This window comes from Heteronotia binoei, chromosome 19, assembly GCF_032191835.1.
Source record: "Heteronotia binoei isolate CCM8104 ecotype False Entrance Well chromosome 19, APGP_CSIRO_Hbin_v1, whole genome shotgun sequence".
Lineage (NCBI taxonomy): Eukaryota > Metazoa > Chordata > Lepidosauria > Squamata > Gekkonidae > Heteronotia > Heteronotia binoei.
Window position 1 is genome coordinate 2,532,614 of NC_083241.1, and position 12,780 is coordinate 2,545,393.

A 12,780-nucleotide genomic window follows, 5' to 3' on the forward strand; every position below is an offset into this window, starting at 1 on the left:
GGCAACATCAGGGGAAGGTCTTGGCCTCCATGCCCTTCCTTGACTCTCCAAGACAAGTGGTTCGCTCGTGTGTGGAAGAGGATGCTGGACAGGACGAACCAGCAGTCAGATCCAGCAGGGCCTGTCCCATGTTCTTCCTGGCCCCCCGTGAATTAAACTCAGATCATAAAGATGAATCCAAACTAATTTGGGAGGCCGTGACACCTGCCAGCTTTCTTTTTTTAGCATCTCAAAACACAGCCGAGGTTTCCACTTTGAGTGTCCGAGCTGACAACACAAAAGGCCGCTTCCAAAGCATTCTCCCCCCACCCAAATATTTTTGTCTCCCCCGAGAACATGGAAAATAGAAGTAGGAGCAGAACCTGAGAGTGACTGTAAACTCCAAACTATTTGGAACGAAAAGCATGCATGGAGAAGCCAGAGAGCGGGTCTACAAGCACAGACAGCTTCAAGAGAGGATTGGATAAACATCTGGAGAAGAGGTCCATCAGTGGCTATTAGCCACAGTATATTAAGAACATAAGAGAAGCCCTGTTGGATCAGGCCAACGGCCCATCCAGTCCAACACTCTGTGTCACATAAGAGAAGCCATGTTGGATCAGGCCAGTGGCCCATCCAGTCCAACACTCTGTGTCACATAAGAGCATCAGAGAAGCCATGTTGGATCAGGCCAAAGGCCCATCCAGTCCAACACTCTTTGTCACATAAGAACATAAGAGAAGCCCTGTTGGATCAAGCCAATGGCCCATCCAGTCCAACACTCTGTGTCACATAAGAGCATAAGAGAAGCCCTGTTGGATCAGGCCAATGGCCCATCCAGTCCAACACTCTGTGTCACATAAGAGCATAAGAGAAGCCATGTTGGATCAGGCCAATGGCCCATCCAGTCCAACACTCTGTGTCGCATAAGAGAAGCCCTGTTGGATCAGGCCAATGGCCCATCCAGCCCAACACTGTGTCACATAAGAGAAGTCATGTTGGATGAGGCCAATGGCCCATCCAGTCGAATACTCTGTATCACACAGTGGCCAAAAATTTATATATACATACACATATATATACACACTGTGGCTAATAGCCACTGATGGACCTCTGCTTCATATTTTTTATCTAACTCCCTCTTGAAGCTGGCTACGCTTGTAGCTGCCACCACCTGCTGTGGCAGTGAATTCCACATGTTAATCACCCTTTGGGTGAAGAAGTGCCTCCTTTTATCCGTTCTAACCTGTCTGCTCAGCAATTTCATCGAATGCCCACGAGTTCTTGTATTGTGAGAAAGGGAGAAAAGTACTTCTTTCTCTACCTTCTCCATCCCGTGCATCCCACAGTATATTGTTGGAACTGTCTGGGGCAGTGCTGCTCTGTATTCTTGGTGCTTGGGGGGACACAGTGGGAGGGCTTCTAGTGCCCTGGCCCCACTGATGGACCTCGTGATGGCACCTGGGTTTCTGGCCACTGTGTGACACAGAGTGTTGGACTGGATGGGCCATTGGCCTGATTCAATATGACTTCTCTTATATTCTTAGGAGTCACCCCATCTGGTCCCTTTAAGAGCACTTTTAAAAAAACAAAACAAAACCGTGGCTGATGTTCACACAACAGCTCTGGGCTTACCAGAGACATTTCATATTACTTCCATTTCAAACTAGCAAGTTCTAAAAATAAAATGCGACATGACATCAATTCCCACTCCGCTGTTTGGCCCTGTGCAGACACCCATGGAAGACAGCAGGGAAACGCTCGGTGGTGGCAACAAAATCAGAAGCGAGCTCATTTCACATTCAAGGTTTTATTTGTAATACAAACAAACGTGTCTGGGACCAGAACCTCCTTTTTTTTTAGAACCCTCTGATCCGTTTCCAAAAATAGGACTGTGGAACATTCTTTCTCCATCTCGACAGTTAAAAAGTGGCATCCAAAACGGGCGGGAGGGGAGGGCAAGAGTGCAATTTTTGTAACCTATCAAAAATTGACATTCAGCTGCCGAAGTTTCTGGCGAGGAGAGATGCTGCTCGCAAGCCACAAACATTCTCCAGTCTCGGTACTGATAATGATCTTTTAAAAAACAAATCAACCTTCACAGAAGATGATCGGGGCTTTTGTTGTGATGGAGGTGAGGGGAGGGTGGGGGAAGACCAATTTTCCTGCAAAATTCCATAATGAAAAGGAACGAAAAGGGAAAAAATCTACTCTTGGGATCGGGCACTGCAAAAAAAAAAAGAAAAGCAGCTCTTTCTTCCTCCCTGAGTCTTCCCGCCAATGGTTCGACATTATATATATATATCTAAAAGAAACGATCCTTCGAAAAGATCCTTGTAGAGCAACTGATTGGAAGATACCAGGAAAACACAGCAGGTAACATTTCAGATGTGAGTTTTAGACCTAGCAATCAAAATGCTTTGCATTCTCCAGAACAAAGATGGGGGCATCCATGCTTGATGCTTTCTAAAAAGGAACTTAAATAAAAAGAGAGCAGGTTTGCCTGTTTTTTCCCCCTACCCAATATAGTCGAATGAACCCGTTCACACACCTGAGTTTCATCCAGCATCTTCTTCCTTTGCTTGCAGGAAGTGTTCAACGTGACTTTTCATTTCACACAGAAATTGCTTTTTTAAAAAAAAAAAATTACCGACACTTTCAGTGGGAACAGAAAGGCATTAAAAACAGGCTGGTGAGGAATAAAACTCCCCTGGACTGAGAGCCCAGCAATTGGATCCCTCCTGAATTCTCTTTTCACTCCTCCCTCCCTGTTCTCCCTACAGCTGCAGAGGTGAACACAAAGGCTGAACGCAAATATCTTTTTGCGGGGAGCTGCTCAAAGGCCTTCTCAGCCTTCCACAGCAAAAACCCTTGCGCATCGCAGGATCAAAATAGTTTACTCCCATTCTGATTAGGAGTTTGCCCAAATTGGATTTTTGGAAGCTGGTGACAAGTTTCCAAATTAAAGCAAGTGAGTCAGCTTGTGAGACTGATGCACAAGTAAGTGTGTGTGTGTGAGAGAGAGAGAAAGGGTGTGTGTGCTGAGATACCGACTGTAGATGAAAGAAGGGAGGAGAAAAAGGAATTCAAAAGCTCTGCCTGGTGTTTTATTAACTAGAGTCTGACCCTTGGCCAGGGCAGGAGGGGGGGGAGGCACCTCCGTCTAGGGGGTGGCTTAGTGGAACTCTACAAACTCTTCCAGTGTTCTGGGGATCTGGTTGTGATAGCTGATGCGGTACACCCTCACTGCTCGAGCGGCCAGGCACTTCAGACTCAGCTTCATCTGAGTTTTCAGGAGGATCTCGGACACCCCGGTGGTGCTTTTGTCCAGGGGCGTCTTCTTCTGCTTGTTCGTCATGTCCGTGTGCGCCCCCGCCTCCACCAAGCTGATGATGATGGAGTGCAGCGTCAAAAAGTCGCTGATGGGCCGGTTGTACTGGACGATGAGGTGCAGGGAGGTGTTCCCCTCGTGGTCCACGGCGTTGACGTCAGCGCCGCAGTCCAAGAGGAGCTTGGTGACCAGCGCGTTGGGGAAGCTGCAGACGTCGTTGGTGTGGAAGTCGTCCACCGGCGTGCCAGAGTTGACCGCGTGGTGCAGCAGGCTGGACCCGTCCCGCGTCCTCGGGTCCAGGTGGATCAAGTTATAGATCTGCTTGTTGATCCGGGACTGCTCCTCGTCCCGGCACTGGGTCTTGGAGGAGATGCACACCAAGTAAAGGAAGGTGAAGATATTGCATTCGTAGTTGTCCAGAGCCGTGTGGAGCTCGGAATCCTGAGAGCTTTTGACCCTGGCCATCCCCTGCTCGATCTCCAGGACGCTGCACCTCAAGACGCTCTCAATGTCCTTGGCTTTCACCGGCTCGTTCAAGTGTATCATCTGAGAGAAGACTTGAGCAAAACGGAGCAGGTCCTTGTGGGTATTCCTATTGCCTTTCTGCCGCAAATGCAGGGCGTGAAGCCAGAGTTTGATACACTGTTCAAATTGCATGTTGTCCGCATAAACGGCACCGCGGTAAATGATGGGGTGCGAGACGTCAATATTGTCCGAACCCAAAATCCGCTCTCGGACAATGAGGCCCTCCATGTGTAGGGAGTCTCGGTCCTGCCGAATGGCTTCCAGTTCCTGAGGAGTCCGGCATTCAGTCCTGTTGCCATAGGCTTCGATCTGAGGCAGGATCTCCTTCTCTATGATGTTCTCGCTGTCCCTGTACCGCTCGAGCATGGCTAAATATAAATAATGATAGGTCTTCATGATGTCGTAATTTTCCCGGTCATTGGCGAACGAGGCGCCCAAGAGCTCCAGCGCTTCGATCCGGCTCTTGCGGTCGCAGTCGGCGTGCGCCAGCAGCAGCTCCACGACATCGGCTTTGCAGCTCTCTGCGGCCACTTTCAACGGCGTCATGCCGTGCCCGTTCACCATCATGGCGGACTTCCACTTCACCAGCTCGCGGACGATCTCCAGGTGCCCGGCTTCCGCCGCAAAGTGCAAAGCTGTGGCGCCGCAGTGGGCTTTGGCGTTGGGGTCGGCATGCTGCTCCAGAAGGTAGCGTACGACATCCACGTGGCCCTTGTAGGCCGCGATCATAAGGCAAGTGTTGTCGTACTTGTTGGCGATGCTGATGTTGGCATTGTTCTCCACCAGGTACTTGACGATGTCGAGCCTCCCGTCGAAACACGCGGCCCGCAGGGGCGTCGAGTTGGTCACCGTCGTGTGGTTGACGTTAGCCCCGTGGCTCACCAGCAGCTTGACGACTTCGAAGTGGCCAGCCCCAGCCGCGCACCACAGTGCTGTGGCGCCATCGATGACGTACCTAAGGAAAACACAAATAAGAAAACCATTTCAAAATGAGCTCATCAACTAGCCATAGGGCTCACCTCAGCAAGTGGAGAGGGATTCTGTGCAAGCTAAGCAGGTAGCAGGGTTCCCTCTAGTGTGAACTAGCTCACAGTGTTTTTAGCCTCCGGCTCACACATTTTTGGCTTAGCTCAGGAGGGATGGCCCCAGAGCAAGCTAATTTATGCGGGAGCTCACAACTTTAATGCCAACAGCTCATGAAGTAGAAGTTTTGCTCACAGGATTCCACAGCTTAGAGGGAGCTTTGGCAGGTTGACCTTTTTTTAGACTGGAGGGGAACACAAGGTGGAGCAAGTTACAAAGCCGGGCGGGGGGGGGGTGCTGATTGCCAATCCATTCGTATCTCATTCAATCTGTAAAGGAAGCAAGATTCATCTCACCCTAAATGCTGACAAGTAGCCCATGATCAGCCACAATTTCAACTCTTAAAGAGCAAATACAGGACACCATTTTTAACAGACTTGTTAGCCATCCTTTTTCAGGTAGCCGGCTCAAAGTTGACTTAGCCTTCCATCCTTCCGAGGCTGGTAAAATGAGCACCCAGCTTGCAGGGTGGGGGGAAGCATAGAGGACTGGGGAAGGCAAGGGCAAACCACCCCGTAAAAAAAAAAAAGTCTGCCGTGAAAACGCTGAGAAAGCAACATCACCCCAGCGTCGGAAACGACTGGTGCTTGCACAGGGCACCTTTCCTTTCCTAGCCATCCTGGGCCTGCCATCCTGGATATTTAAGGAACAGGACTTGCCCAGCACAGTCCAATACAGCAACTTTGGCAGAAAATACAGGTGCCACAGGAAGCCACATTGACGTCCCAGTCCCCGACTATTCTCTGTCTGGCTCTACAGGACACTAAGAAATCTGGAGAAACTCTTGTAATGGTCTGAAAACATTTGTACACAAAAAGTACTGACAAGGAAGGTGACTGTGACTCCCAATGCACCTGCCTGAAGCAAAATGGAGAGGGGGGGCGGGTTGCCTACCAACTTTCCTGAACCAGCAGCCCCTCACAAAATTTCCACCACAGTCACCCCCTGTCAATTTTCATCCTGACTCTTCTGATCCCCAGGGCCTAGGTGGCTGCCTAGGGTGCCATCTGGCCTAGGTGCGCCACGAGGTGCCCCCTCTCCTCATGTCTGCTGCCTTCCTGACTTCACAGAGACTTGGGAAGCCTCAGCAAGGTGGGGGGGGGGGGGCGGCAGCGAGCACGCTCAAAGCCCAACTCTGAACATGCCCGCTGCCTTCCTGATTTCACCAAGGCTTCCTAAGGCTCAAGAAGCCTCGGCAAAGTTGGGGAGGGGGGAGTGTGACGTCATCAGGGCGTGCAAAGAACGCACGAATAGAACGCTTGGGGTGGGGGCGGGGGGGGGAGGTTCGGCCTGGGGCGCAAGAACCCCTAGCGCCAGCCTAGTGATCCATGTCCTGCCCGCAGTGCCTCTTGGGTCAAGGCAATGAGCTGCCTAGCATTCCATCAGGTTGTCTTGTTTTATCACTGGGAGAGGAAACTACACAGCCTTCTCCACAAAGCTCTTATTACATGCTGAACAGAAAACGAAAGCCTTAGGAGTTGTGTTTAGAAGGAATCCTTGATGGAACATGTCTGTACACTCAATTCTAAGGCGACTGAAAGGAAACAAGCCAGGAGAAGCCTTGCTCCAGTTATTTTGTCCTCTCAGAATTCCCACTCCTCTGCCAACAGCTACTTGAAGAGCTTCAACTAGGAAAGGGAGGTTCCAGAGCAAAAACAGAGGTTAGATCTCACTCCACTTTCCAGCCTCTCTTTAAAAAGGTAAAGGTAGGCCCCTGTGCAAGCACCAGTTGTTTCCGACTCTGGGGCGACATCGAATCACGATGTTTTCACAGAAGACTTTTTACAGGGTGGTTTGCCACTGCCTTCCCCAGTCATCTACACTTTCCTCCCAGCAAGCTGGGGACTCATTTTACCGACCTCGGAAGGATGGAAGGCTGAGTCAACCTGGAGCCACCTACCTGAACCCAGCTTCTACCAGGATCGAACTCAGGTCGTGAGCAGAGAGCTCAGAATGCAATACCACAGCTTTACCACACTGTGCCACGGGGCTCTTTCCAGATTCCAGAGCCTTCCCTGGTGACTCAAAAACAGAGGTTTAGATCTCATTCCAGCCTCTCCTAGCTGCCTGAAATCAACAAGGGATGTACAGAAAGCTTTGGGGGTGAGGCACCAACACACTTACATTTTAAGGTCAACTCTGAACACCTAATGAGATACTCAGCATACCTCATTTGAGAGGTATTCGCCCACAAAAGTTCTTTTTCAGTCTATGCAACAACAGCAGGTGGAGTGAGCATCACCCATTCATTCCTTTCTTTCTTTCAATTTCTATCCCGCCCTCTCTGCTAGCGGACTTCCTTATTTGAGAACTGAAACTTCCAAGCTGCTGAAGTACAGCTAAGACAACAACCCCACCCATTCATCACAAAGCAGTTTTAAGAGCAGAGGACCGTTCGCTTCTCATGTTTAACTGAGATATCCTATGCGGTGTGAACGGCTCCGAAAGGAATACTTCCTATGTAAAACTGCAGACCTCTTCTGGAATTAAATACAGAATATTTGTCCTCGCACTTAATCCAACCAGACTTTCCTGACTACATTAAACAGAGCCCAAATAGTATACCATTATACCTAGTAATCCGTTGGAATAGAGAAACTGGGAGAACTGGCTGCTCACGTGCCCTCCTGGATGGTCTGTGCCTCAGCAGCCAGCAACTCAACGATGTCACAGAAAGAAATTGTCAGCGACATCTGACAAAAGCCCCTCAACCACCAGGGCCCTATGACAGCAAGGAAATGCACATGGGAACTTTTGAGCACTCAAATCCACGTGCCAACCTTCAAAGCACACTGAAGAAAGCTGAGCTAAGAACTCCAGAATTGTTTTTAAGCCATCCTGAGCCTTAGGAAGGCAAAAAATAAAACAAGCCCCCCCCCCCAATTAACAGTATTTTGCCATGGCTAGGAAAGCAACCAGAGGGAGCTGAAACCTATCAGAAAAAAAGAAGATGATATTGGATTTATATCCCGCCCTCCACTCCAAAAAGTCTCAGAGCGGCTCACAATCTCCTTTCCCTTCCTCCCCCACAACAGACACCCTGTGAGGTGGGTGGGGCTGGAGAGGGCTCTCACAGCAGCTGTCCTTTCAAGGACAAAATGGACTGAAACCTCCAGTTCAGTTTTTCAGAACGACTCCAGATTTTTGTTGCCTTGTTTTTTTAGAACTGGGGTGATTAATGCACCCAATAGCCACACGCAAAGAATTCAACGTGACCGTGTTTGCAGACGATTCCGAGGGGTAGCATCTGGCGATGATCCTTTCCAACAGCAGTTCGTGTCATCATACAACATCAACTCATAGGGTTGGGAGGGGCCGTACAGACCATCTAGTCCAACTCCCTGCTCAAAGCTGGATCGGACTAGAGGAGGGGCATCAAACTCATTTGCTATGAGGGCCAGATCTGACATAAATGAGACCTTGTTGGGCCAGGCCAGGCCGTGTTGGGCCAGGCCGCATTCATAAAGGACACAGACAAACACGACTAAAGATTAAAAAAAACAAAACCTTAAAATAAAAAATGCTTAAAACATTAGCACTTGTTGGTCTTAAAAGTGCTCTCTTTATATTTCTCCCATGGGATCCAGGGAACTGGGCAAAGGAAGCTCTGGCTCTTCCCCCCACCCTCCCCAGGGGACTAGGAGGGGGAGGAGCCTCAGCCAATGGAGAAAATTGAAGAGTTGCTCTGTAGCTCCTCTGCGATTGAGCAAGCCTTGCAGAGCAAGTTGAGATGCAGAAGGAAGCAAGAGAGGAGAAGGAAGCAGACAAGAGCCAATTGCTCAGGGGTCTAATAGGAGTCCTCCGGGGGCCTGATTTGGCCCACGGGCTGCATGTTTGATACCCCTGGACTTGAGCATCCGTGATACATGCTTGTCCAACCATTGCTTGAAGACTGCCAGTGAGGGGGAGCTCAACACCTCCCTAGGCAGCCAATTCCACTGCTGAACAACTCTTACTGTAAAAATGAATTTGTCTTTACAGTTTAATATAGGATTCTATTGTTTTTCCCTACGAGACACAAGTTTTACAACCTGAAGACTTTTGCCTCACGTTAGAGAAATGCACCTTCCAATCTCTCACCGCTGTGACACTATATTTGAAAACTCAGGTGACTAATAAACCTCCAGGGGAACCAGATCAGTGCTGGAGAGTGGCGTGAGAAGGTATATCTTTGTGTGCTTTCTCCTGCAGCCTTACTGGCAGGACACACCTGGTCAAGTCACCTGACGATACCTGACTCTTTGATCACGATTCAGGCCGGTCATGCTACATACACTGATGCTGCCTCACAGCTGCTGGCTTGACCAGAGAGCCCCTGGGTTCCTTTCTGGTTTTACGATTCTGGAAAGGTTGCTTACAGAACCAACACCTTCCAATCCAACCAGGACACGAACACACCCACTGCACGCCACTCACACCGCCACCCTGAACATGAGGATCCAGGGTGAGGCTGGCAACCATAGCACCGTGCCTCTGGCGCCTGTTTGAGAAGGCAGCTCTGGTCTCCGACTAGGCATCACTTTGCTGACCAGGGGCTTCTCTTCTCTGGACAGCAAGGCCTAAGGTGAGCCACAGGTGAATCCTGGGTCCTCCTCCTCCAAGCCCCTCTCTTATAGATCCAGAGGGATCGGCTGTGCTAGTCTGTCGCTGCAAAACAGTGAAGAGTCCGGAAGCACCTTGAACAGCAGCACGTTTTATGCTAGCATAAGCTCCTGAGGAAAGGACACATGGCCAGTCTGTGCCTGTGTCTCTTTGGCCAGTTTCAACAGACGAAAGCTTATGCTAGCATAAGAGGTGTCAGGCTTCCAGGTGCCGCCAGGCTCTTCCCTGCCCAGAGGTGAATCCTGGGTCCTCCTCCTCCAAGCCCCTCTCTTATAGATCCAGAGGGATCAGCTGTGCTAGGGTCTCATAGGAGCCTGCACAGCTCCTGTCGCTGCAAAACAGTGAAGAGGCCGGTAGCACCTTGAACAGCAGCACGTTTTATGCTAGCTTAAGCTCTTGAGGAACAGACGCATGGCCAGTCTGTGCCTATATCTCTCTGGCCAGTTTCAACAGACGAAAGCTCATGCTAGCGTAAGAGGCGTCAGGCTTCCAGGTGCCGCCGGGCTCTTCCCTGCCCACAGGTGAATCCTGGGTCCTCCTCCTCCAAGCCCCTCTCTTAGAGATCCAGAGGGGTCAGCTGCGCTAGTCTGTCTCTGCAAAACAGTGAAGAGTCCGGAAGCACCTTGAACAGCAGCACGTTTTATGCTAGCATAAGCTCCTGAGGAAAGGACGCATGGCCAGTCTGTGCCTATGTCTCTCTGGCCAGTTTCAACAGACGAAAGCTCATGCTAGTGTAAGAGGTGTCAGGCTTCCAGGTGCCGCCGGGCTCTTCCCTGCCCACAGGTGAATCCTGGGTCCTCCAAGCCCCTCTCTTATAGATCCAGAGGGATCAGCTGTGCTAGTCTGTCGCTGCAAAACAGGGAAGAGTCCGGAAGCACCTTGAACAGCAGCACGTTTTATGCAAGCCTAAGCTCTTGAGGAAAGGACGCATGGCCAGCCTGTGCCTATGTCCCTTTGGCCAGTTTCAACAGATGAAAGCTCATGCTAGCATAAGAGGTGTCAGGCTTCCAGGTGCCGCCAGGCTCTTCCCTGCCCACAGTTGATTCCTGGGTCCTCCTCCTCCAAGCCCCTCTCTTATAGATCCAGAGGGATCAGCTGTGCAAAACAGTGAAGAGTCTGGAAGCACCTTGAACAGCAGCACGTTTTATGCTAGCATAAACTTTTGAGGAAAGGACGCATGGCCAGCCTGTGCCTATGTCCCTTTGGCCAGTTTCAACAGATGAAAGCTCATGCTAGCGTAAGAGGCATCAGGCTTCCAGGTGCCGCCGGGCTCTTCCCTGCCCACAGTTGATTCCTGGGTCCTCCTCCTCCAAGCCCCTCTCTTATAGAGCCAGAGGGATCAGCTGTGTCGCTGCAAAGCAGTGGCGAGTCCGGTAGCACCTTGAACAGCAGCACGTTTTATGCTAGCCTAAGCTCTCGAGGAAAGGACGCACGGCCAGTCTGTGCCTATGTCCCTCTGGCCAGTCCCAGCGGAGGAGGCGTCAGGCTTCCTGCCGCCGCCGTGCACGTACCCGTCGAAGCGGACGGTGCCGGTCTGCTGGGTCTGCACGCGGTAGTGCTCGAGGAGGAGGCGGACGACCTTGGCGTGGCCGTTGCGGGCGGCGATGATGAGGGGCGTGGAGCGCTGCCCGCCCTGGTGGGTGACGAAGCTGAGCAGGTAGCGGATGTCGCCCTCGGAGCGGTTGAGCAGCAGGGCGGCCAAGGTCAGCACCCGGCCCTCGCTGGCCGCCTTGTACACGTAGCCCGCCAGGCTCTCCATGGCCGCCCGCCGCCGCCCGCCCTGCTCCTCCGCCGCCCCGGGGGCCACGGCCAGCCCGCCCGCCTCGCCGCCCTCCTCCGCCTGCCCGCCGGCCGCCGTGGCTCCGCCGCCGAGGGGGGCATGCGGGCCGACCCCCGTGGGGCCTGGCGGGGCGCCGGGGCTTCTCGTCGTCCTGCCGTTCCCTGCGCCCTCCCAAGGGAACGGGGGACGCCTCAGGCGGGACGCGGCCGGCCTCCTCCGCCACCCATGCCTGCGCTCGCGGCAGGCCCCACGCGGACGACCAGGCCTTCCGGTCCGCGACTACGGGTGCCGAGACGGGGCAATGCCGCGGGGGCCAAGGAGGGTCGCCCGGGAGACCTCGGGCTACGGGGGCTCGCGAGGCTCACGGCGCGTCTCCCGCTTAGCTGCGGCACAGAGCGAGGAGGAGGAGGAAGGAAGTGGCTGCGGCGGCAACTACGGGCCGCCCGAGGTGCCCTTCCCAGCCCGCCTGGCCGGCTTTCGCTTTTTTCGTTTCCTCTGCCGCGTCTGGGATCCCGGAAGCGGAAGTGGTCTCTCAGGCGGGTGTTTGGGTCCGGGTAGGAAACTTCTCCCTGAAGGATAGTTCCGGAGGGAAGCAGAACATGGACGGGGGGGGGCGAATGGAGGGGAGGGGCGCTTCAAGAAGAGGGATTCGGGTGGGAGGGGGGAGAAGGGAGTCGCGCGAGGGCTAGAGAGATCTGTGTTCAGATCTTCCTCCGGCCCCAGGTCCGAAGCGCCCACGATGAGCTAATTGCTCTTGCCCAGACTGGCCTACCTCGCAGGGTCGTTGTAAGGAGAAAATGGCGGAGTGCCACGAAGCTGGCTTGGACGAAGGGTAAAGGAGGATGCCACAAATTGTACTCCTGTTTCCATAATTGTGTTACATGCATTTGTCAGAGGACCTACTAAGGTGGTGGCAAAATCCTTGTAGAATCCAGCAGGGGAACCATCAGGACCTGGAGGTTTATTATTTTTTGAGATTTTCAATTGTTTCTGGGATTTCTTTTTCTGTGAATTGTGAATCCAATAGAGTTTTATAATTTTTCCTGGATTTTAGTAAGTAAGTTGCCCGTTTTTCTCAATGAGGCTTCCAACACTGTTGCCCCCTCCTCCTTTTTATCCTCATAACAACCCCGTACTTTTGGTTAGACTGTAACTGGTCCAAGAGCGATCTTCTATGGCAGAAGAGGGATTCAAACCCAGGTCTCCCTAGTCTTTCACTCTTCTTCTGCACCAAGCTGGCTCTTAACATGATTTCAGCTGAACTGCAGCATCCTGAGCTGGTGGTTTTCAGGGTCCCCGCCCCACAGTCCACTTAGGTGTTGACTGTTGACACACAACCCATTAATTCACTCCTGAAGTGGGTACTGCAGAATTATCCATTCTCAGAAGAGACTGCCTGTAGCATCTCTGCCTGAGTCTCTGCTTTGGGTTGCATGCCTTCCATTCAGGTGGCACACTGAACTGAAGGCAGCTCATTCTT

The 12,780-nt window shown here is 52.0% G+C and overlaps 1 protein-coding gene across 1 annotated transcript; it reads right to left on the reverse strand.

Moving 5' to 3' along the window:
* Positions 1 to 1,773: 1,773 nt before the first annotated feature.
* FEM1B (fem-1 homolog B) lies at positions 1,774 to 11,283 on the reverse strand. The gene is made up of 2 exons (XM_060259923.1): positions 11,032 to 11,283; positions 1,774 to 4,790 (listed from the first exon to the last, which is right to left on the reverse strand). The coding sequence occupies exons 1-2, from the start codon at positions 11,277 to 11,279 to the stop codon at positions 3,155 to 3,157; spliced, it is 1,884 nt and encodes a 627-aa protein (XP_060115906.1). The 5' UTR covers positions 11,280 to 11,283; the 3' UTR covers positions 1,774 to 3,154.
* Positions 11,284 to 12,780: the final 1,497 nt, after the last annotated feature.

Excerpts from the sequence above, each read along its gene's own strand:
- FEM1B (XM_060259923.1), bottom strand. The coding sequence starts at position 11,279 with ATGGAGAGCCTGGCGGGCTACGTGTACAAGGCGGCCAGCGAGGGCCGG. Across the intron at positions 4,791-11,031 it reads GGCACCGTCCGCTTCGACGG|GTACGTCATCGATGGCGCCA; the intron begins GTACGTGCACGG and ends TGTTTTCCTTAG.